General features: G+C 41.8%; 1 protein-coding gene across 1 annotated transcript in view; it reads right to left on the reverse strand.

Annotated features, from left to right (window-relative positions):
* The window catches only part of LOC132824618 (protein kinase C-binding protein NELL2-like), a 345067-nt gene that overhangs the window by 97449 nt on the left and 221667 nt on the right, over window positions 1–25951 (reverse strand). Inside the window, exon 15 of the mRNA XM_060839217.1 lies at window positions 6243–6338. Coding sequence (XP_060695200.1) covers window positions 6243–6338 — 96 coding nt within the window. The remainder of the gene's footprint in view (window positions 1–6242; window positions 6339–25951) is intronic.

Consider the following 25951-nt stretch of genomic DNA (forward strand, 5'->3'; position numbering starts at 1 on the left):
GTACAAAGTTAAAAATCACACAACACCAGGTTATAGTCCAGCAGGTGTATTTGGAAGGAGACGGTGAGGTCTGCAGATGCTGGAGATCAGAGTTGAGAGTGTGTTGGTGGGAGAGCACAGCAGGTGATGAAGGGCTCTGGCCTGAAACATCGATTTCCTGCTCCTCAGGTTTATTTGGAAGCACTAACTTTCGGAAAGCTGATCCTTGATCAGGTGGTTGTCCCCTGTTCCAAATAAACCTATTGGACTATAACCTTGTGTTGTGTGATTTTTAACTAGATTCAATTAGGATATCTAGTTGGCATGGACGAGTTAGACCGAAGGGTCTGTTTCCACGCTGTACATCTCTATGACTCTTCCCCCTCTCTGATCTATTGGCTGGAGCTTGGCCATGGGCTTTAAAGGTCAAACTTGAGGCTTTTGAGGTCAGTGATATCAGGCTGTGGTGATGATAATCATCCTTTTCCACCATTTGATACATTTGTCTGCTTTACTGAACCGTACCTCAAGAATGTCAGAGCTGATCCAGTCAGTTTGCTGGTCCACCTCCACCATTACACATTTCATCAGAAACCGTTAGAATGCCATCTGGGAAAAGAAGGTAAAACTGCCTGGTTTCATCCTGTTTCCATTCAGGATGTGAGACAGTTCTGCAGCCAATCCCCCATCGTTGTTGTTGTAACTGCTGCACCCTGACAGTGGACCATGCGGAACCTGACACTTTATCTTGTCTTGAATCAGTTCTAACCTTCTATCATAACCTTCCTGCGGCCCGTCTCTTTGAAAAGGCAACTCCCCTTTCCTGCAGGATTGGATTGGAGAGGGGGAATGCTTCCCGCTCAGCTCAGGGGGAGACATCTTTTCGCATCCTCTTCCGTGCCTGTTTGTCAAATTGTTCCAATATGTCCACTTCGTGACGGACAGACCCAATGGTGGAATCATCTATTCCTGAGGTAGGGCTTTTGCCCGAAACATCGATTTTCCTGTTCCTTGGATGCTGTCTGACCTGCTGTGCTTTTCCAGCACCACTCTAATCCAGACTCTGGTTTCCAGCATCTGCAGTCCTTGTTTTTACCCAATGGTGGAATCAACCCTCTCCCTTCCTTGGTGCTGTCTGCTACCCGCTTCATGCCTTTTGTCGAAGTACCTTCACGGTGTCTCCAATTGACAGCGTTTTAGTGGTTGGACTCTCAGGTTTAGTGTCAAGGTTTCACAGAGAGACCTCGACATCGATCATGATGGTTTGCCTGTAATTTTGTTCTGTCATGTGGCCCAACTCTACTCCGACTGATTGATGTCACATGATATGCTTGGATTGGGTTCAGCCAATCTGGAATTGCAATGCATTGCCATCCTTCTGTTAGATTTCCTGTCCTGCTAATGGGACTAGTTGATAATTCAAGACAAATGGAATTTTGTAATGTCTGACTTTGACTCGTTACAATTTAATTGTAATTTTTAAGTGCAATTAATTATAGTGTAAGAACCATTATATGCAATAATGAATGGTAGACCCAAATTCAAATCTTTGATCTACCGTATTAATTTAGCATGGTCAGTATCAAAGATAAACATCAGCTGATTCATTCTGGGGTAGGGGAGACCAGAGTACTATGTACACGACTGGTCATCATACTTACAGAAGGATGTTAATGCATTGGAAGCGGTTCAGGGAAGGTTTATGAGACTAGGTTCTGATGAAATGTCATTACTGGAATGTGTGGTTATTACCACTGATGGGAATCCCAAAGTCAGCTGAGAACTGAATATTGAATTGAATTTATTGTCACGTGTACCGAGGCATAGTGAAAAGCTTTGTTTTGCGAGAAAACTCAACATTCATAATCCCTAAATGTCTAATATTTCAACAAAATTTTATGACTTTTGCAGTAATCTTTTACCACATTTAAAGTAAACTTCCCTGTTTCCTGGCCAACATCTCTGTCTCAGGCTTGCTGCAGTGCTCCAGTGAAGTTCAGTGCACACTGGAAGAACAGCACCTCAGTTTCTGCTTGGGAACTCTACAGCCTTCTAGAATCAACACTGAGTTCAACTATTTCAGGGCCTGAGAACCTCCTCTCATGTCCTTACTCCAACCCCACACAGCAGGCCTGGTCATCACACAGGCTGCCAACACAAATAACCCATTATCAGCTACTGATAGTCCCTATTAGCATCCATTCCTTGGTCTGTCCAATTGCTATTCTTTCTCTCTCTGGGCTCCATCTCTACCTATCATTTACTCCTCCTCCTCTTCACACCCCCTCTTCAGCATATGCAGAGGAAACTCAATTATCCAAAGGACACAGGCGAAACATATTTTGTTTGGTTAATCAAATGCTGGATAATCAATGCCGGATAACATAGTTAGCCACCATCGGGACCTTGCGATCTGATTCAGATGATCCGAAGTTCGGTGAATCAAATGCCAGATAATTGAGGTTCCTCTGTATACCAACCCCTTCCAAGCTACAATCAGTTCTGAAGAAGGGCCCACAGGATGTTAACTCTGATTTCTCTCCACGGATACTGCCAGATCTGCTGAGATCCTCCAGCATCCTTTGTTTTTGTTACTAGACTAATCTCTGGAATGTGCAGATTGCTTTCTCAGGGAAGGCTAGACGGGGTAGGCCTGTGGAGTTTAGAAGAGTTTAGGATGACTTAATTAAAATGTAGAAGATTCTGAGTGGACTTGACTGGGTGGATGCTGAAAGAATATTTTCTCTTGTAGGAGAATTGAGAACTTGCGATCACAGTTTACAATAGGGGTTATATTTTTCCCTTAGAGGATTGTGAGTCATAGAGTCATACAGCACAGAAACAGATCCTTCAGTCTAACCAGTCCATGCTGACCATAATCCCAAACTAAACTAGTCCCATCTGCCTGCTCCTGGCCCATATCCCTCCAAACCTTTCCTATTCATGGACTTATCCAACTGTCTTTTATACATTGTAACTGTACCCACATCCACCACTTCCTCCACAAGTTCATTTCACATGCAAACCACCCTCTGTGTCAAGGAAATTTGACCCTCATGTCTTTTTTAAATCCCTCTCCTCTCACCTTAAAAATGTGCCTCCGTTTCTTGAAATTCCCCTAACTCTACCTATACCCCCCATAATTTTATAAGCTTTGAATTCCTTTCCTCAAAAGCAATGGATGCGGAATCTTTAAATATTTTTAAGGCAGAGTTAGATAGATTCTTAATTCTGCAAATGGATGAAGTATTATCAAAGGACAAGCAGGAATGTAGATTTGAGGTTAAATCAGATCAGCCATGGTCTTTTTGAATGGCAGAGCAAGCTCGAAGGGCCGAGCGGCCTCCTCCTGTTCGTTGTTTGTGTCTTGTACCAGGGACATTGAGCATGGGCACTGGGGTTGAAGTGGGAAATTAAACCTACATTGTCATGAGTTAGGTTTGCAACATATTGAAGCAGGTGATGTCACTGACAAATATTTGGGGACAGGTCTCCTCCTCAGATTACATGCAGTTTGAAAGGAGAATTTTCTTTTAAAATGGCAGGAAGAATGTTTGTACTGCATTAATGCTGCAAAAGATTTTGAATGAACTGAATCTGACTAAGCAATCTTATTCAGATAAATCTGGGCCCAATGTTGTGCTGATTCTCCGTGTAGTGATTAAAAGACTCACTTCTTAAGTAGAAATTGTGCGATTATCAATACCTGGTCCTAGCCTGAATTGCAAAGGAAAACTCTGCTTTCTTTATTTAATATTGCCCTGTTACAATTTAAATTAAAATGTAATTGGTGGAAGTTTTAGAGAAGAAAATAAGCAAATAAATGATGTTTCTGCATGCATTTTTTCTTGTAATCAATGCTTTGCTACATTAGTGCAGTTTTTATTATCATCATCTGTCACTGGGGTTTACTTATCAGAGGTTCATAATTAGTTTTACACTGTTCCTGAGAACATTTAGCATTTACAGTGGAATTAACTGGTAGTTTATTTTCAACGTGATAAAAGATGCAATAGAATTTTGTTCGACCATTAGAAGCATTTAAGCATTATGAATGTTGATTTCTCTCCAGCTGACTGTGGGATTCTCACGGGCAGTAATGACCATATATCCCAAATAAAACTCTTATCAACCTTGCCAACGGTTTTCTGTGGCTGCTGACTTCTTTGTACTGCGTTGAGCGGCAGAATCCCGAAATCCCTGTTCATATTACAGCCACCGAAGTTCATTTTCGGTGGCTTTTCATCAGAGCTTTACCAAAAAAAGAGTGAAGTCTGAGTAACCTAAAGGGATTTACGTCTTGGTGAATTTAAGACTATCACCTATTGACCGCAGTGCAGATCAGGACAGCAGAAATCCAAATCCATGTCAGGCTACATGACGAGAATCTCTAAGCAGGTTTCGCCTCGGGGAAACTGTCAGTGGATAGAGTGGGCTAGTCATTTAATAATTCCTGCAAGACCAACATGGCCAAAATATAAATTTCAGGGGAATTGCACTCAGATTACCTCAGAACTGGCAGCTTAATAAAGTGGTACAGTTGGTCACAGGTACACGCCAGTGCATGGTCAAATTGATGGAGTCCATTATATTAAGGAGGTGGTAAACAGATTAGTACGATTAAAATTAATTTTGAGCGTTGAAATCTCTCACCACCATTCAGGCAAAATCATTCTGACTGTTGAGTTGCTGATTTGAGTTACTATGGTTCGATTGACCGTAACCATATTTACATACATGCTGAATTTAAAGGTAGCAGAAGTATAGCATAAAATGGACACCAGGTGGTCAAGATTTAATGTGGGAATATATATTAGAGAAAACCTGCACCCATACCTCCCCCCCCTCACCCCCGTCTAAGGCCCCAAAGGATCCTTCCATATCCGGCAGGGATTTTCCTGCACCTCCACCCACCTCATCTACTGCGTCCGTTGCTCTCGATGTGGTCTCCTCTACATCGGGCAGACAGAACACCAACTCACGGAATGTTTCAGGGAACATCCCTGGGACACAGGCAACAAACAGCCCTACTGCCCTGTGGCTGACCACTTCAACTCCCCTTCCCACTCCACCAAGGACATGGATGTCCTGGGCATCCTCCACCGCCAAATTCAAGCTACCCGTTGCTTGGAGGAAGAACACCTCATTTCCTACCTTGGGACCCTCCAACCACATAGCATCATTGTGGATTTCACCAGTTTCCTCATCTTCCTTCCCCCCCACCTTATCCCAGGTCCAACCCTCCGCCTCAGCACTGCCCTCGTGAACTATCCTACCTGACAATCTTCCTTCCCACCTATCCACTCCACCCTCTCCTCCAAACCATCACCATCATCCTCCACCTCCATCTACCTATCACCTTCCCAGCTACCTCCCCCCACCCCAACCCCCCACCATCCTATTTATCTCTCAGCCCCCTTCCCCTCCCTCCACAGTCCTAATGATGGGCTTATGTCCAAAACGTTGACTCTCCTGCTCTTCGGATGCTGCCTGACCTGCTGTGCTTTTCCAGCGCCACACTTTTCAATTCTGTAGGAATATATAACATGCAAACTTGGAGAGGTGGGACATGTACACCACTTGCAACTGCCCGCTTCCAGTTTCTTGCCATTTTAACATCCCACCCTGTTCCCTGACCAATATTTCTGTCTCAGGAACGCTGCAGTGCTCCAGTGAAGCTCAGTGCAACCTGGAAGAACAGCACCTCATTTTTTACTTGGGAAGTCTACAGTCTTCTAGATTCAATTTCAAGTTCAATAACTTTAGGGCCTGAATATCTTCTCCCACGTCCTTACCCCAACTGCCACATACCAGGCCTTGTCATCATATGGGCAGCTACCACAAACAACCAAGTTTCAGCCACAAATTGTTCCCATTAATGGCTGTTGCTTCCCGCAGGCTGACCATTACCCATTCCGTTGTCTGCTCAGCTGTTTTTCTCTCTGTCTGAGCTCCATCTCCACCTATCGTTTACTCCTTCCCCCTTCCCCACACCATCTTTTGCAGTCATACCAACCTTTTCCTAGCTACCTTCAGTTCTGAAGAAGGGTCACTGTACCTGAAACATTAACTCTGCTTTCTCTCCATTGGTGCTGCCAGACCTGATGAATGTTTCAAGCAGTTTCCGTTTGTGTTTCTGATTTCCAGCATCTGCTGTTCTTTGGGTTTTTTTTGTTTATCATTTAATTCTTTGGAGTAAAAGCACTTCTGTGGCAATACATAGAACATCTTGGAATTACTGCATAAGCAGCACCTGTGCTTACCTGTTTCGCAAAGTCGCCCTGTGAATCCCTGGGGACATGCGCAAAACTTGGGAGCGATGCAAGTGCCTCCATTCTTGCAGCCGTCCTCACAGAATGCTGGTGAAGACATCAAACAATTTTTAGCTTGACATTTCTGGAAATTAATCTCACAACAAACAACAGATTGATTCATCCATTAAGGCATTTGCGTATGTAAGGACATGGAATTAGCTTTCTAATTAAATTACAAACCTAAAATTACAATTCAAACAATTAAGCATGCACGTTGGCACCTACGTGGAATCAAGTCATGAAAATCCCAAATGATTTTAATAAACAATGAGTTTTCATAATTAATAATTTGTTCAGTCAAACACATTGGTTTGATGTCTTCCTTCTTGAATTTTAATATCGTACAACTGTACCATCACTTCTAACCAGCTGTTTTAGACAGTTTGTGGGGTGGAGGAGCATGGGGAAAAGTGTTAATGAGGAGTGTAAAATTGTCAAATAGTTAAGTTATTTAAAACCCCAGCTTCAGAATGGGAAAAAGGCTGCCTGTGTCATTGAGGGATAAAAAGAAAACCCGATCCAGCAATTATAACAGTTTTTCATAGTTATCCTCTTGGAGTAATGATCTAATATTACAATTAAAGCTTAGTTGATTTCTACAATTTATCTGAGTTGGAGATTGACAGTTCAACAAGATTATTAAGGGACTAGCTGAGATTATTAAAGGATTATTAATTTTTAAAAATATAATGAATTAAGTACTTGAGGGCATTTAAATGTTTTGAATGGACTCTCATGAATGGGAGTTTTGTTTGTTATAATGGCTGTAATAGATATTTGAACTTTTTCTTTTATTTTATTTGAATGTAACCCCTGAAGTCAGTCGGGGCAAAAGTGATTGAGCTGGCATGGACAATAAAAGGACACAATATGATGGCTTGTGAGGCATAAGTTGGCATTGAGGATATGAAGGGCCTGAATTATTCATAAATTTGGCATTCCACTGTAAGGAATCATGGAGAGGGCTTTTTTTCTATATTCATTCACAGGATGAGGATGTTGCTGGGTCAGCAGCATTTATTGCCCAAGCCTAATTTGTGGGCGGCATGGTGGCACAGTGGTTAGCACTGCTGCCTCACAGCGCCTGAGACCCGGGTTCAATTCCCGACTCAGGCGACTGACTGTGCGGAGTTTGCACGTTCTCCCTGTGTCTGCGTGGGTTTCCTCTGGGTGCTCCGGTTTCCTCCCACAGTCCAAAGATGTGCGGGTCAGGTGAATTGGCCATGCTAAATTGCCCGTAGTGTTAGGTAAGGGGTAAATGTAGGGATATGGGTGGGTTGCGCTTCTGTGGGTCGGTGTGGACTTGTTGGGCCGAAGGGCCTGTTTCCACACTGTAAGTAATCTAATCTAATCTAATCTAATTATCCCAAGGGCAGTTATGTACAAACCACATGGTCTGGCGTCATATGTAGGCGGGACAAGGAAAGGATGACAGTTTCCCTTCCTGAATGATGTCAGTGAACCAGGTAGGTTCTAGACACTTAGTCATCACTAGACACTTAATTCCAGATTTTTAGAAGTACTATTGAATCCAAGTTCCGCCATAGCAGGATTTGAACTCAGGTCTCATGATTAATAGCCTAGTGATAATACATTGCCTCTGCCAGCAGGTATAGGATTGCATGGATTATATTTGGGGTCACTACTCACTACATGAGTCATCATGGATGTGGCTCGGATGGGAGGATGATGGGGTGAGAAATGAGGATTAGGTTGTCAAGCACTTAAACAACTGGGCCCAAATCCCAGAGAAGCAAGACAGACCTCTCAAACAGCCCTACCTCAGTCAGGAGTAGGTCTGACTACATCTCACATATACAGCCCCCACAGGAGCAAACATCATGGCATTTGCAGCACGTTTCCAGGTGAGTGCAGCAAGTCAGGCCACATTTTGAATCACATTAGCCACCCTTTCAAAATCCAGACCATGCTCCCAGATGCTGTACACTTTCCTTACAGAGTCTTAGCTGGGCATTTAGCAAGTTTTACTGAATTGCCTATCTAGAGCATACAACCTAAATCAATCAGCAGCAGCATTGCACTCTTATTTTTGTGGTAGATCCCCAAGTTTGCACAAATTAATGAGATTGTTGCTTTAATTAGGAAGGTGTCATTGCTGCTTATTTTAACACAGGTGTTTTCTTAACACCAGAAACAAATGTGTTGCTTTGATTTTCACTCCTCCTGCCCAGTTTGATCGGCTTACAACTCATCTTGTATTTTAGGTATTTTACACTTAATGTTATTACAAAAAGGTATTTCTAACAACTTAGCTTCACAGTTCTTAAGCTGGAAATAATTAAATATCTAGGGAAGTTGCCTCTGGAGCCGATTGGTAACCTTGAAGTTAAATATCTTCATAAATGTCCAGGTAATAACAGAAATATTTTAATACTAACAGAAGATTTCTCAGATACTGATGCAGCCGTCTCCAAATGCAACAAGATCTGGATAAAATCCAGGCTTGAGCTGACATTTGCACCATACAAATGCCAAGCATTGACCATCTCCAAGAAAAAAAACAATCTAACCATCGCTAATTGACATTCAATGGTGTTGCCATCACTAAATCCCTCACTATCAAAACACTGGGGTGTTGCCACTGAACAGAAACCCAACTAAACTAGCTATATAAATACTCTAGCTACAAGAACAGAGGGATTTAGACAAGTTACACAAATAGCCAACAACTTGGCAGATGAAATATAATGTAAGGTGATGGACTTCAGCAGGAAGAATAGAGGAGCAGCATATTATTTAAATGAATAGGAAGGGTTTGGAGGGATATGGGCTGGCTGCTGGCAGGTGGGACTAGATTTGGTTGGGATATCTGGTCGGCATGGACAGGTTGGACCGAAGGGTCCGCTTCCATGCTATACATCTCTATGACGAAGAATCTTGCAACAAGTAACTTACCTCCTTACTCCCCAAAGCCTGTTCATTATCTACAAGGCACAAGTCAGGAATGTGATGAAATATTCACTACTCTGCCTTGATGGGAGCAGCTCCAACAACTCAAGAAGCTCGTCACCATCTAGAACAAAGCAACCCTGTTTGATTGGCACCACATCCACAAACATCAAGTCCATCCAGTACCATTGCTCAGTAGTAGCAGTGGTCTATGAGATAAACTGCAGCAATTCACCAAACATCTTTAGAAAGCACCTTCCAAACCCACAACCACTTCCATCTGGAAGGACAAGGGCAGCAGACACATAGGAAAACCAACCCCTGCAAGTTTCCCTCCAAATCACGCACCATCCTGACTTGGAAATATATTGCCATTCCTTCAGTGTTGCTGAATGTCAATGATGTACTTTTTAAAAGTCTAGAGTGAAATCTTCCAATTATTAAGATGATAAGAAACCAGATGTATGACTGAAGCTGTGTGTTGGGACTCTGTTGAAGTCTGATGCATGGACCTTTGTGAGAATTACCCAGGAAGTTTGAAATTCCGATGGAAAATTCCCAAGCTCCACAGGGCTCTCCTATGAATATGGCTGATCCTGAGTCAGAATCAGACGCTTTGGACAATAATCTTTGAAAATTGCAGCAAGTGAAATCTTTCCAGGACAATCCACAATGTTTCATCAGGAAATATAGCCAAAGCTAATGGAGATTATTGCAATGCCAGCCTGGAAAATATTAGGCTATAAAAGGCAAGGCAAAAGAACAGCAAACAAGTCAGGAACTATACTGTCCTTGTTAAAAGCAGCATTATTTAAGGGAGAGCATTAATGCTCACTGCACATTATACTGTCTCATTTCAATGCACATCCAAAATTGAAAAGCATATTTTAAAAGTGCCACTTTCAAGATAACTTATAATTGTTTAATATACGTTTTTCAATTTTTTAATAAAAGAAAATAAATCACAAGGGTAAAACTGTACAAGTGCAAAACACTCACTGTCAATATTTTATCTGCTCCTTTCATTTATCTTCCTTAGAGCATGATTACAAATGCATTTTTGAATGCATGTGTGACATCATTTCTTATGAAACTCTTTCACTTGTCCAATTTGTCATACAGCACTCACAGACAAGCTGACAGACTCATAAAAGAATGTACAATCTATGATTTGCTGTCATAACATGATAAACACATTTGATTGAAGTATAATTCAATGAATGTCTCATATCATTTCAATGGCTATTCAGTGGTATATGACCAGTGGCTCAAAGGGGAGCAGCAATTCACCTGACACTGCAAACCTTCCTTAACCACATCACCTTGTACTGTGTTAGAAGATCAAGGTTTACTTTCTGCTTGTGTCAATTAAGTCAAAAGAAATCTATTTACCCTAATTCTATAATTTTGTATTAATTTTATTTACTCAGATTCAAAGTTCGAAACACTTGCAATATGCAAGAGTAGAAACGTACTGGGAAAAATGATAAAATGCACTAGATCTGAATGCGGACTTTATAGCAATGATTTTGTTTGCCAATCTGATTTTTTTTTAAAAAAGAAAAGCTTTGCTGTTCCTAGAGGTACTTTTGACAATGCTTTTATATTATTCATTTACACCTAATATTCCTTTCTACATTTATATCTGAAAACTTAATGTTAGAACAGCTTTTTCTAGGTCTTCTACATCACTTTAATTTGCATTTATATAGGAACATTAGTTTTGAGTCAGCAGTTGTCCATTTTACCCTTCATACTTGGTCTGTCGTTAGATATGATCGTGACTGAGTTTTCTACCTCTAATATACTTCTCCTGCACTATACCAATCACCCATAATTCCCTTTTTATCCAAAATCTAACAAGAATATAAGAGGAAAAGAAATTGGATCGACAATGCAGAAACATCTCGAAATTTGTTGTAGGTATAAGGAATATTGCTCAGACAAAAAAAGGAAGGAATAGCTTGCGTGACTCAAAATGTTGTCAAAGAAATGGGTTTTGAGGAAGAAAACAGAAGGGGTGAGGAGGTTAGTCACAGCAGGGGGACTAATAGACAAGATACAAAGGACCGGGGCTATTCATGGATCTAGATTTAATTGATGTGTTGACAGAGATACTGGGGATCAGAAATCAAGTCAACATTATCAAAGAATAGGAGAAAGTGAGGACTATAGATACTGGAGATCCACTAAAAAATATGGCACGGGAAAGCACAGCCAGTCAGGCAGCGTCCGAGGAGCAGGACAGTTGACGTTTTGAGCATAAGCTCTTCATCAGGAATTCCTGACCCCACATTCCTGATGAAGAGCTTATGCTTGAAATGTCAACTCTCCTGCTCTTCGGATGTGCCTGACTGGCTGTGCTTTTCCAGCACCACACTTTTTGTCATTGTCAAAGAATACAGAGGTGATGGGCAAATAAAACTTGTTGCATGAAAGGATACCGCAAGTTAAGTTTTGGATCTGTTGTAGTTTCCTATGGAGGGTAATTGGAGAGTATTAGGACAGCATTTGAATAGTCAAGGCTGCAGTTGGCAAGTCGTTGTTTTAGTTGTCAGCAGATTAAGCTGAGGCAAATGCAATAAAAATATCAAAACAAATATCAATGATATGGAGTTAAAAAGGGTCAGGTAAAGTCACCGCAGTGTTGCTCTTTCATAAGATAACTGCTGGTGAGTTTAACTTAAGAGTCACCTCAGGCAAGAGGTGAGGCTGAGAAGGCAGGATCATCGTAGGAATTGAAACTAGAGTATTCGCATCATTCAACTTTCATAACCCAGCAGTCCAGCTAACTGAGCTAACCAAGTCCCCCGTGTTAAAAGCATGGCTCAGGAAGGTAGAATCTGCCCATTGAGTCTGCTCTGCCATTCACATACAGTATAGAGGACCACCTAACTCAATGACAGTTTCCTGCTCTATCCCGATATCTCTTGATGTTGTTAATATCCAGAAATCTGTCAATTGCTGTCTTGAACATGCTCAAAAACTGAGCTTCCACAACCCTGAGAAGTCCAAAGACACCACAGCCTCTCAGCGAAGAAATTCCTCCTCATCTCTGACTTCAATCGCCTGCCCCGTATTCTGACACCTTTTCCCGTCTTCCCAGGGGAGACAGTCTATCTAGATCCACCCCACGTAAGAACTGTAGAAGCTTTGATGCGATTATTCTTATTCTTTGAACCTCCAGAGAACAAAGTCCATTCTCCTCAATATCATATCTGACTTCAACCAGCCCAGGGATGAATCTGGTGAAATTACATGGTCAAATACAACATTGGTTTCACAAAGAGCCTGTCACACAGTGAACAGGAACAACGGAATTTGTATTGGAAGCCAAAAACAATAGCTTCAGGCATCTCAGTGGTTAGCTGAAGGAAATAGTGGCTTATCAAAGACTGAATATTGCTAAGTAGACTGATAGCATTATGGCAATGGAAAGGCTCAGGCAGATGCTAAGCAGATAGAGTTGAATGTGGTTAACATACAGGTGCAAACTTGCCAAGAAACAGGAAGTGGTTGTGAAAGCAGAGAAGGGTGATGAAGAATGGAGCTACGAGGACTTTTCAGGCGGAGCTCGAAGGGAGATATTTGAAGAGATAGTGGAGGTGTTAGTAGTGATCTTCCAAGAATTGCTAGAATCAAGAAGGTTCCCAGAGGACTGGAAAATCGCTAACATGACACCTCTGTTTCAAAAGAGCAAGGCAAAAGTGGAAAATTGCAGACTCATTAGCCTAACCTCGGTCGTGGGTAAGATCCTGGAATCCATTGTGAAGGATGAGATTTCTGAATACTTGGGAGATTATGGTAAAATAGGACAAAGTCAGCATGGTTTCATTGAGGGGAGGTCATGCCTGAGAAATTGTCTGCAATTCTTTGAAGAAGTAATGAGCAGGTTAGACCAAGGAGAACCAATGAATGTTATCTACCTGGACTTCAAGAAGGGCTTTGACAAGGTGTCGTACAGGAGGTTCCTGAGTAAGATTATAGGCAAGGTGCCAGCATGGATAGAGCTTGGCTGTCTGGCAGAAAGCAGAGAGTGGGGATAAAAGGGTCCTTCTCAGGATGGCAGCCAGTAACAAGTGGTGTTCCGCAAGGCTCAGTGTTGGGACCACAACATTTCACTTTATACATTAATAATGTAGATGAAGGAACTGAGGGCATTCTGGTTAGGTTTGCAGACAATACAAAGATAGGTAGAGGGACAGGTAGCATTGACGAGGCGGAGAGACTGCAGAAGGATTTGGGCAGGTTAGGAGATTGGGCAAAGAAGTGGCAGATGAAGTACAATGTGGGAAAGTGTGAGGTCATGCACTTTGGTCGGAAGAATAGAGGCAGGGACTATTTTCCAAATGGGGAGAAAATTCAGAAGTCTGAAAAGCCAAGAGACTAGGGAGTTCTAGTCCAAGATTCTCTCAAGGTAAACTTGCAGGTTGAGTCAGTTAGGAAGGCAAATGCAATGATGGCATTTATTTTGAGAGGACTTGAACATAAAAGTAGGGATATACTTCTGAGGTTCTACAAGGCTCCGGTCACACATTTGGAATATTGTGTGCAATTTTGGGCCCCATATCTCAGGAAGGATGGACTGGCCCTGGAGCAGGTTCATAGAAGGTTCACAAGTGTGGTCCCAGGAATGAAAAGCTTAACATATGAGGAACATTTGAGTACTTTGGGTCTATACTTGATGATGTTTAGAAGGATGGGGTGGGGGGGGGGGGATCTAACTGAAACATACAGCATACCGAGTGACCTGGACAGAGTGGGAGGCGTGAAGATGTTTCCATTGGTAGGACAGACTAGGACCCAAGGGCACAGTCTGAGAGTAAAGGGAAGACCTTTTAGGATGGATATAAGGAGAAACTTCTTCAGCCAGAGAGTGGGGAATCTATGGAACTCATTGCCACAGAAAGCTGTGAAGGCCAGATCATTGAGTATATTTAAAACTGAGATAGATAGGTTCTTGAGTATCAAGGGAATTAAGGGTTACGGGGAGAAAGCGGGAGAATGGGGTTGAAAAATGTATCAGCTGTGATTGAATGGCAGATCAGACTGGATGGGCTGAATGGCCGAATTTCTGCTCCTATGTCTTATGGTCTTATAGGGTAAGATGTGAAGCTATTACTCGAGAGGATCTGGCTCTGAATAGGTACATTCAAGTTGGGATTTTCCATAAGCTAGAAAATGGAAGAGAGATGTTGGAGTTTCTGCAGGTTGTCCACACAACTCATGCTTCCACCAATTCCTCTCCACTATTGTCATGTTGAGTGAAATTTTAATGACCCATTTCCATCTTTGTCCCTCTGACTTTAACCAAATGCTTCTCTTGCTGTGCCTGCACTATCGTCTTTGATGTCTTCCAAATCTGATTCCTTCAATGATTTCTCAGTTACATGGTTCGCTTCAGCAAAATTATCTGATTTTTCACAGAATGAAAAACACCGAGATCTATAATCTCTCTCCTCCCACACTGCCTTGAAATGATCAATTGCTTGCCTGACATCCTGTGGTGGCTGAGTAGGAACTTATTCCAATTAAATATTGGGAAGACTGAAGTCATTTCTTCCATCCCTGTTACAAACGCTGTTGCCTAGCCACTGGCATTCAAATCCTTTGTAATATTCTGAGGCTGCACTCAGCTGCTCATAACCTTAGGGTTGTATGTGATTCCAAAATGTACATCTGGCCCTATTACTGTTCAACACCAAGTCCACTTATTTGTACCTTATAATATCACCTGCTTCTGCCCTACTTTAACTCCTCTGCTGCTGAAGCCACCATCCATGCCTTTGTTATGTCAGGGCTTGACTACTCCAGTATACTCACAGCTGTCCTTCCACATTCTGTCAGCCACAGACAAAACTCAACAAACCGCATTCTTACTTCTAAAAATGAAATCTTGTTTACCTTTCACCTCTGGCTTCCATTTAAACCATGGTGTTATTTTAAATTCTTATTCCTATTTTCAAGTCCCTGTATAGCTTTGTCTTTCCCTCTTTTTTTTAATCTCTCCCAGCCCCACAGCCCTGTAATATATCAGCTCTCCTCTAACTCTGGTCTCTTGCATGTCTGATTTTAATCGCTTTACCATTGGTGGTCACACTTTTAATTACTTCAGTCAAGGATCTGGAATTTCTTTCCTAAACCTTTCAATTCTCTATTTGTCATTCCTTCTGTACAATGCTTTTTAAAACCTTTCTCTTTGACCAAGCTTGCAGTCATCTGGACAAGATATCCTTCTTCAAGATGTCAGTGTCATGGCATGGTCATGTTTTTGCCCATCATTAATGATACAGAGGGCAAATATGAGTCAACCACACTGTTGCTGGTCCCAAGCAGGCTCCGACAGGGTCTGAATTACCTTCTCCAAAAGACATTATCGAACCAAATGGGTTTTTATGACAATGGATCTCACTTTATTGAATTTGACCATCTATCATGGAGAGATTCAAACCCATGTCTAATAATATCAACCTGAGGTGCTTGATGAGGAATTCAGTGACATTAACATCCTGAATACCACCACCAAACCTCCCCTGTATATCCTGATTTGATCTCATATTTTCATGCTTTGCTAAAAATCACGCAACACAAGGTTATAGTCCAACAGGTCTATTTGGAAGTACTAGCTTTTGGAGGACTATAACTTGGTGCTGTGTAATTTTTAACTTTGTCCACCCCAGTAAAACACCAGCACCTCAACATCATTTCACTTTGAAACATACCTGTGCAGTGCCACATGTTGTTCTATTCCATTATTGGCACCGTATTTGGTGACAGGATGGAGGGGAAGATAGTGTCATAGCATTACCATCACTGGACTAGTAATCCATTTATTTAGTTAAGAGAAAGATACTAAATTGTTGACTGAGGAACAAGTGTGTGAAGACTTACTGGAAGTTTATATTGAGAATTCTCCCTCCTATTGGAAACCGTGATGTGGATCAGCTGGTGTTGGACTAGGGTGGACAAAGTTAACAATCAGACAACACCAGGTTATAGTCCAACAGTTTTATTTGGAAGCACCAGCTTTCACAGCGCTGCTCCTTCGTCAGGTAGCTAGTGGAGCAGGATCATAGGACACAGAATTTATATCATAGTGTCATACTACTACCGGAAGGATGTTGTGAAACTTGAAAGGATTCAGAAAAGATTTACAACGATGTTGCCAGTGTTGGAGGGTTTGAGCTGTAGGGAGAGGCTGAATAGGCTGGGGTTGTTTTCCCTGGAACATCTGAGGCTGAGGGATAACCTTACAGAAGTTTATAAAATCATGATGGCCATGTGTAGGGTAAATAGACAAGATCTTTTCCTTAGGGTGGGGGAGTCCAGAACTAGAGGGCATAGATTAAAGGTGAAAAGGGAAAGATTTGAGAGGGACCTAAGGGACAACATTTTCACATAGAGGGTGGTGCATGTATGGAATGAGCTGCCAGAGGAACTGGTGGAGGCTGATACAATCACAACATTTCAAAGGCATCTAGGTGGGTATATGAATAGGAAAGGTTTAGAGGGATATGGGCAAAGTGCTGGCAAATGGGACTTGATTAGGTTAGGATATCTCGCCAGCATGAACGAGTTGGGCCAAATGGTCTGTTTCTCTGCTGGACATCTCTATGACTCTATTACCCTATGATCCTATGTCCCAATAACTGACCCGCAAATAGACTTTGAACATGAAGAATCAAAAAAAAATTGAGTGATAATTGTTAGTGACCTCACCTTCTAAGCCACATTGTTTCCATATTTCATGAAGTCAACTGGTTAAGCAATGTTTGGAGCAAGGATATATTGGATATATTGACTTGTGCTACTGAAATCTTAATCCCAACTCCATTGGTATGAGAAGCCTCATGGAGGAAGGAAGACAGGGGGAAGGGAAAGTATTTTCTCTAATGACAATTATCAGCAGAGACCAGGAGAGAACCTGCATTCCTCCATGACCACAATATGTAGACAGCCCAAGAGAACAGGAGATTTAGGTAAAAACACACCAATATCATGTATCATCAGCAACAACACTGGGAAAATGATGTGATTTCTTCTTTCATAAGCCATGTTTCCAGTCTTAGTTTTATTATCAGGGGAATGTATTTTCTAAAGCTTGGAAAATTGCCCAAGTGAGAGACAGGGAAAGTCTAGAGAATGAACTGCCTTGAGCAATCTGTACGTTGAGAGGACAAGCAGATACATCATATCAGCCGGAGCTGCCAATAAGATGTGTCACATCTGAGCTGGCACACTGTGGCATAAGAAGACACTGGATGGACTGCTCGCAATGTGTAGGAAGCCAAAATATTTTATTCTGTTTGTAAAACAAATTCTGTGACCATACTCAAACTTTTTTTTTAAAAGATGGCAGTAAATCTATTCAGTAGGAAAAAGATGATCAATAATCTCAGTGATAAAAACAACCCACCTAAACCTAAACTTTTCAGGGAATTTTTTTTTGCATGCATGAAACAAATAGATCAAAAATTTTTAATTTTGTATTTTGACTCGTAGCTTTTAAATTGCTGTGAAGCTCTAATAGGAATATACATTGCATTGTATCCCACTGAAACTTCTGTTAGTTCACAATTTTTCTTTTAAGAGTAATTGTTAGGACATGGATTTGGCTAAAGAAAGGATACTCTGTTCATCAGATAAATTTGACATAGAATTGTGAACCTTTTTGCATTAACATTCTTCCAGAATACATCAATGATAATCTTCAAGTCTTGATAAATTTGGAGAGTGGGACTAGCTGGGTAGCTCTTTTGTGAGCCAGTACAGACACGATGGGCCAAATGGCTTTGTTCTGCACTGTAAAATTCTATAGTTCTAATTCTCCATAACAGCTAAAAGTGGAAGCAAGTTATTCTTGCATTGAATTAAAGCTGATAAAGTATTCAAAACAATATTGTCTTATGTGGCTGTACAGAACATTGGTTTGGCCACTTTTGGAATTTTGCATGCAACTCTGGTCTCCTTCCTATTGGAAAGATATTGCAAAACTTCAAAGGGTTCAGAAAAGATTTACAAGGATGTTGCCAAGGTTGTAAGATTTGAGCTACAGGAAGAGGCTGAACAGGCTGGGGCTGTTTTCCCTGGAGCATCGGAGACTGAGGGGTGACCTTTTGGAGGTTTATAAAATCATGAGGGGCATGGATAGGGTAAATAGACAAAGTCTTTTCCCTAGGGTGGGAGAGTCCAGAACTAGAGGGCATAGGTTTAGGGTGAGAGGAGAAAGATATGAAAGAGACATGAGGCAACATTTTCATGCAGAGGGTGGTGCGTGAGTGGAATGGGCTGCCAGAGGATGTGGTGGAGGCTAGTACAATTGCAACATTTAAAAGGCATCTGGATGGGTATATGAATAGAAAGGGTTTGGAGGGGTATGGGCCAAGTGCTGTCAGATGGGCCTAATTTGGGTTGGGATATCTGATCGGCATGGATGGGTTGGACTTAAGGATCTGTTTCCGTGCTGTAAATCTCTATGACTCTACTAAAACTTGAGAATTATCATGCATACATTCCCTTAGGGTGTTGAGTAATACTACAGTCATTACTCCCTTGGACTTAGTCTCACTTACAGAGTGAATTTATTGTTGAATGGGAGAGTGCAAGCCTCACATATAATTTTATCATCAAAGGAGATGGGAAGGAGTCACAAGTCTCTACTCCGGCACTTTTGAAGATATGGTTCTCAAAACATTCCACTGATTAAATCTAGCAAGTTGAATTGGGACAAAGCAAACTGTTTAAAATATAAAGCACACTTCAAGGTGAAAATAAGGTAACAAATGGATTGTCAGGTGTGTGAAGAGGGATATCTCATAACAGGTTTCAGTGTTTGTATAGATTATGGAATCAAGGACTCTTTAATGAATGTGAAGCCACTAACATTGTGGCTGTCACAGAGGAACAATCAAAAAAGCACACTGGAACCTGTATTTCAAAGGAGGTTCTGAGAGCTTCAAAAGCTTACTAAAAGAAAAGCTGACTTCTCTATTTCTCTCTCTCTCTTACTCAAAGAATGTGGCCAGGTTCCTAGGGAAACAACCAGAAAGAAAGACCATCAATGAGCTGAGAACTTTAAAATAATTGTAACATTTTCTAATGCTGACTACAGCCAAGAAAGCAGTAAACCTCTGTTTCATGTTTCTAAACTATATATTCTTTAATTTCCCTTTGTACTGGATACAATCACCTTTAACTTTATGTGTGCAAACGTGAGGGTCGAAGTGACTGTATGCTCTACATGGTGTGTACATTATTTCTCTTGGGTTTAACAGGTAATAAGTTTGTTCTGCTCCCTCAAGAAAACCTTGTGTTTAGCTCCTTGCTGCTGTCCCCGTAATCCTTGTTTCTCCTATAATACAGGATACCCCCAGGCCAATATCAGCCTAGATTACATGCTCATGTCCTGAAGTAGACTCTGAATGTATAATTGTATGACGTGATGGGAAAATTCTGTCAGCTGAACTGAGCACCGAATGTGTTTGGTGACAGATGAAATGACTGCTTCTTGAATTGACAGTCAAGATACAGATCAAGAATTGATCAAGCTCCTTTGGTATGAAATTAGCTCCACCATGAAAGAAAAATGTTTATTATTTATGTGGAAGTTGTTGCAGGTGGTGGACATCAGATTGATGATTGGCTAGGTGTTGTACCGTTGCTCTCATGAGCCTAGATGAGTGGTGAAGCTGAATACTGCAGTGAATGGTTGTAACACAAGAGCAAGTTTACCAATTCATGAGAGAAAAAAATCATTGACAGAATGTGTAAGGCTGCTTTCTACACATTCACAAACTTTGGTGAGGCTCTTAGAATATTTTTACAAATCTCTGAATGAGAGCATCTGGCTTAATCAGAGAACCCCTACAGTGTGGAAGCACCCTATTCCAGTGACGCTGCATATCCCTGGATACTATGGGCAAGTTAGCATGTCCAATCCACCCTAACCTGCACATCCCTGGATACTATGGGCAAGTTAGCATGCCCAATCCACCCTAACCTACATATTCCTGGATACTATGGGCAAGTTAGCATGCCCAATCCACCTTAACCTGCACATCCCTGGATACTATGGGCAAGTTAGCATGCCCAATCCACCCTAACTGTACATCCCTGAATACTATGGCCAATCCACCCTAGCCTGCACATCTTTGGATTGTGGGAGCATCCAGAGGAAACCCACGTGGACAGGGGTCAAATGTGCAAACTCCACATAGGTCGTCGTCCAAGGCTTGAATCGAACACAGGTCACTGGTGCTCAAAAAAAAAATCATGTTTTAAAAAGCCCTAAGACAGATCAAGGAGCTAATTGTAACAATTTGGAAAGCAGACCTAGGAAGAGTGATTGAAGCAGATAAATTAAGGAATTAGATAATGCTTGAAAAGGAAATTGCAGGGAAATGCAAAAACAGTTAATTGAATTGTAGAGCTTTCTCAACGAGCTGTCTTGATGGGTACAATGCTTCCCTCCTGTGAACATACAATGAAGGAATAAAAGGAGGCCACTCAGCCCTTCGAGCCTGCTCTCCCATTCAATAAGATCATGGCTGATCAAATTTTTAACCTCAACTCTACATTCCCGCATATCCCCGATCATCTTTCATCCCTTAAACACCAAGAATCTGTTTAAAGAATCTGTATCTATTAACTGTTGAGAACATAAGAGCATAAGAACTAGGAGCAGGAGTCAGCCATCTGGCCCTTCCAGCCTGCTCCGCCATTCAATAAGATCATGTCTGATCTTTTCACGGACTCAGCTCCACTTACCCACCCTCTCACCGTATCCCTTAATTCCTTCAATGTCCGGAAAAAAACTGTCTTACCTTTAAAAATATTTATTGAAATAGTGCCAACTACTTCACTGAGCAGGGAAGTCCATTGATTCACAACCCTCTGAGTGAAGAGGTTCCTTCTCAATTCAGTCCGAAATCTACTTCCCTTAATGTTGAGGTTATGCCCTCTTGACCTAGTTTCACCTACCAGTGGAAACATCCTCTCCACATCTATCTTATCTATTCCCTTCATAATTTTATAAGTTTCTGTAAGATTCCCCATCATTTTTCTAAATGCCAATGAATGTAATCCAGTCGACTCAGTCTCTCCTCTTAAGCCAAGCCCCTCAACTCCAGAATCAACGTGGTGAACCTTCTTTGCACCCCCTCAAGTGCCGGTACATCCTTTCTTAAGTAAGGGGACCAAAACTGCACAAAGTACTCCAGGTGTGGCCTCACCAGCACCCTGTACAGTTGCAGCATTTCCTCCCTGCTTTTAAACTCAATGAAGGACAAAATTCCATTTGCCTTCCTAATTACCACTTGTACCTGCAGACCAACCCTCTGTGATTCATGCACAAAGATACCCAGGTCCCACTGCATAGCAGCATGCTGCAACTTTTTACCATTCAAGTAATACTCTTTTTTACTGTTATTCCTACAGTATTTGGATGACTTCACATTTACTAACATTGTATTCCATTTGCCAGAACTTTGCCCACTCACTTAAAGTATCTATGTTCCTTAGCAAAGTTTCACAGTCCTCTGCACACTTTGATCTGTCACTCATCGTATTGTCATCTGCAAACTTTGACATACCACACATGGTCCCCAACTCAAAAGATAAATTGTAAATAATTGCAGTCCCAGCACCAATCCCTGAGGCACACCATTAGTCACTGATTGCCAACCACAACGGCACTCATTTATCTCCAATTTTTGTCTCCTGATGGTTAATCAATCCTCTATCCATGCCAATACTTTATCCCTAAGGCTATACATCCTTATCTTATGCAGCAGTCTCTTGTGTGACACATTGTCGAAGGCCTTTTGGAAGTCTTGGTATACCACATCTACTGGGTCCCTGTTGTTCACCTTGCTCATAATATCTTCATAGAATTCCAAAAGATTAGTTAAGCATGATCTGCCTTCATGAATCCATGCTGCATCTGCCCAAAGGGACAATTTCTATCATGATGCCTTGCTATTTCTTGCTTGATAATAGACTCAAGTGTCTTCCCCCCTAGAGGTTAAGCTAACCGGTCTATCATTCCCCATCTTTTGTCTACCTCTGTTTTTAAATAGTGGCATCATTTTTGCTGCTTTCCAATCTGCTGGAACTGCCCCAGAGTCCAGCCAATTTTGGAAAATTACTACCAGTGCACCTGCTATTTCTCCTGCCATCTCTTTTAGAACCCTGGGATGCATTCTATCAGGGCCAGGAGACTTGTCTGCCCTTAGTTCCAGCAGCTTGCCCAACACTACCTCTTCCTAGTGAGTTTTGAGAAAATTTATAGCTCAGGTTGAGGTTTGCTCGCTGAACTTAAAGGTTCATTTCCAGATGTTTAGTCACCATACTAGGTAACATCTTCAGTGGGCCTCAGGCGAAGCAATGCTGAAAATTCCTACTTTCTATTTATATGTTTGTGTTTCTTTGGGTTGATGATATTATTTCCTGTGGTGATGTTGTTTCCTGTGGTGAAGTCACTTCCTGTTCCTTTTCTCAGGGGATGGTAGATGGGGTCTAACTTGATGTGCTTGTTGATAGAGTTCCAGTTGGAATGTCATGTTTCTAGGAATTCTCGTGCATGTCTTTGTTTGGCTTGTCCTAGGATGGATGTGTTGTTCCAATTGAAGTCGTGTCCTTCCTCATCCATATGTGAGGATACTAGTGAGAGAGGGTCATGTCTTTTTGTGGCTAGTTGGTGTTCATGTATCCTGGTGGTTAGTTTTCTGCCTGTTTGTCCAATTTAGTGTTTATTTTAGTCCTTGCAGTGTATTTTGTAATTGACAATAGTTTTGCTTGTTGTTTGTATAGGGTCTTTCAAGTTCATTAGCTGCTGTTTTAGTGTATTGGTGGGTTTGTAGGCTATCATGGCGTTAAGGGGTCTGAGTTGTCTGGCAGTCATTTGTGAGATGTCTTTGATGTAGAGGAGAGTGGCTAGAGTTTATGGATATGTTTTGTCTGCTTGCTTGGGTTTGCTGCTGAGAAATTGGCGGATGGTATTCATTGGGTACCCATTTTTTTAACTACATGGTATAGGTGTAGATGTAGGTCTAACACATCGAGTTAGACCCCATCTACGACACCCCGAGAAAAGGACCAGAAAGTGACTTCACCACAGGAAATAACATCACCACAGGAAATAACATCACCAACCCAAAGAAACCCAAACATATAAACAGGAAGCAGGAATTTGCAGCAGTGCTTCGCCTGAGGCCCACTGAAGATGTTACCTAGTAGGGTGATGAAACATCTGGAAATGAACCTTCAAGCTCAATGAACAACTTGAGGACGGCACGGTTGCACAGTGGTTAGCACTGCTGCCTCACAGCGTCAGAGACCCGGGTTCAATTCCCGCCTTAGGCGACTGTGTGGAGTTTGCACATTCTCCCCGTGTCTGTGTGGGTTTCCTCCGGGTGCTCTGGTTTCCTCCCACAGTCCAAAAATGTGCAGGTTAGGTGAATTGGCCATTCTAAATTGCCTGTAGTGGTAGGTGAAGGGGTAAATGTAGGGGAATGTGTCTGGGTGGGTTGCGCTTCGGCGTGTTGGTGTGGACCTGTTGGGCCGAGGGGCCTGTTTCCACATTGTATGTATTCTAATCTAAAAAAGACTACCTCTTCCGTAGCTATGACTGTTTCTAGATCCTCACCTACCTTTGTCCCTTTGGCAATTACTGTCACTTTATTCATGGCCTCCACTGTGAAGACCGACACAAAACACCTGCTCAATACCTCAGCCATTTCATCATATCCCATGACTAAATGCCCCTTCTCATCCTCTAAAGGACCAATGTTTACTTTAGCCACTCTCTTTCCTTTTATATATTTACAGAAACTTTTGCTTTCTATCTTCATATTCTATGCTAGTTTTTTCTCATGTTCTATCTGACTTTGCTTTACGCTCTTTTTGTGGCTTTCTGTTGACCTTTAAAGTTTCCCGCTGATCATGGCTGCTTTATATGCCTCCCCTTTCAAGGGAAGGGAATTCAGACTCACAGCCCTCTGGGGGACAAATAAATGGTTCCTCATCTCTGTCTTAAATGGGTGACCCATTAACCTTTAAGCTACGACCCCTAGTTCTAGACTAAGCAAAAATCGAAGAACTGCTCTATATGTATATTAGGAATAAAAGAATGAATAGAGTAAGATTAGGGCCAGATTCCTGATGAAGGGCTTATGCCCGAAACGTCGAATTCCCTATTCCTTGGATGCTGCCTAACCTGCTGTGCTTTAACCAGCAACACATTTTCAACTAAGATTAGGGCCAGTCAAGGATAGTGGTAAGAAGTTGTGCGGGAAGTCTGAGGAGATAGGGGAAGCGCTAATTGAATATTTTTCATTAAGTATTCACACTGGAAGAAGACGATGCTGTCAAGGAGAATACTGAGGTACAGGCTACTAGACTAGATGGCATTGAGGTGTTAGCAACTCTGGAACATGTAAAAATAAATAAGTACCCTGGGCCAGATGGGATTTATCCTAGGATTCTCTGGGAAGCCAGGGAGGAGATTACAGAACTTTTGGCTTTGATCTTTATGTCGTCATTGTCTACAGAAATAGTGCCAGAAGACTGGAGGACAGCAAATGTTGTCCCCTTTTTCGAGAAGGGGAGTAGAGACAACCCTGGTAATTATACACCATTGAGCCTTACTTCGGTTGTGGGTAAAGTGTTGGAAAGAGTTATAAGAGATAGGATTTATAAAGATCAAGAGAGAAATAAGTTGATTAGGGATAGTTAGCATGATTTTGTGAAGGGTTGGTCGTGCCTCACAAATCTTATTGAGTTCTTTGAGAAAGTGACCAAACAGGTGGATGAGGGTAAAGCAGTTGATGTGGTGTATATGGATTTCAGTAAGGCGTTTGATAAGTTCCCCATAGTAGGCTATTGCACAAAATGCAGAGGCATGGGAGTGAGGGCGGTTTAGTGGTTTGGATCAGAAATTGGCTAGCTGAAAGAAGACAGAGGATGGTGGTTGATGGGAAATGTTTATCCTGGAGTTCAGTTACTAGTGGCGAAGTCCCGATGAAGAGCTTATGCTTGTAAAGTCGATTCTCCTGCTCCTCAGATGCTGCCTGACCGGCTGTGCTTTTCCAGCACCACCCTCTTCAACTCTGATCTCCAGGATCTGCAGTCCTCACTTTCTCCTAAATTCCTGTCTCTTCCCTCCTCATAAATTAACCTGCCCATCCCAGGGATTAGTGTAGTAAATCTCCGCTGAAGTTCTTCCAACACAGTAACAGCGTTCTGTAAGTACAGTGACCAGTACTGTACACAGTAGTCCAGGTGCAGTCCCACCACTGCTCTGTATAACTGAAGTATAACTTCCCTAATCTTGCATTAATTTCCCCTCACAGTAAACCATAACATTCTATTCGCTGTCCTGATTACTTGCTGTACCTACAGACTAACTTTCTGCAATTCATGCCCGGCGACACCTAGATTTCTCAGAGCTCTACAACCTCTCACCATGTGTGGTACAGTCATTCTTGATCTGCAGGTACAATTTCAGAAGTTGCACAAGACCTTTTTCTGCCAGCAACAAATACAGAAGTAACCTGTTAACTTCAAACACAAAACCTGACTCTCTAATCTGCTGCAGGTAAATAGGAGACAGTGACAAAGGTGGGGCTGTTGGGAACAGAATTCTATAATCATTTTGGGCAAATTGATTTCTTACACAATCGCCAACATAAAACTGAGTGAGCAAGTGGAACAAAAAAGCGTGTCCATCTGTTAGACTAGCTTGAATATTT

Source organism: Hemiscyllium ocellatum, chromosome 19, assembly GCF_020745735.1.
Source record: "Hemiscyllium ocellatum isolate sHemOce1 chromosome 19, sHemOce1.pat.X.cur, whole genome shotgun sequence".
NCBI classification, from domain to species: Eukaryota; Metazoa; Chordata; class Chondrichthyes; order Orectolobiformes; family Hemiscylliidae; genus Hemiscyllium; species Hemiscyllium ocellatum.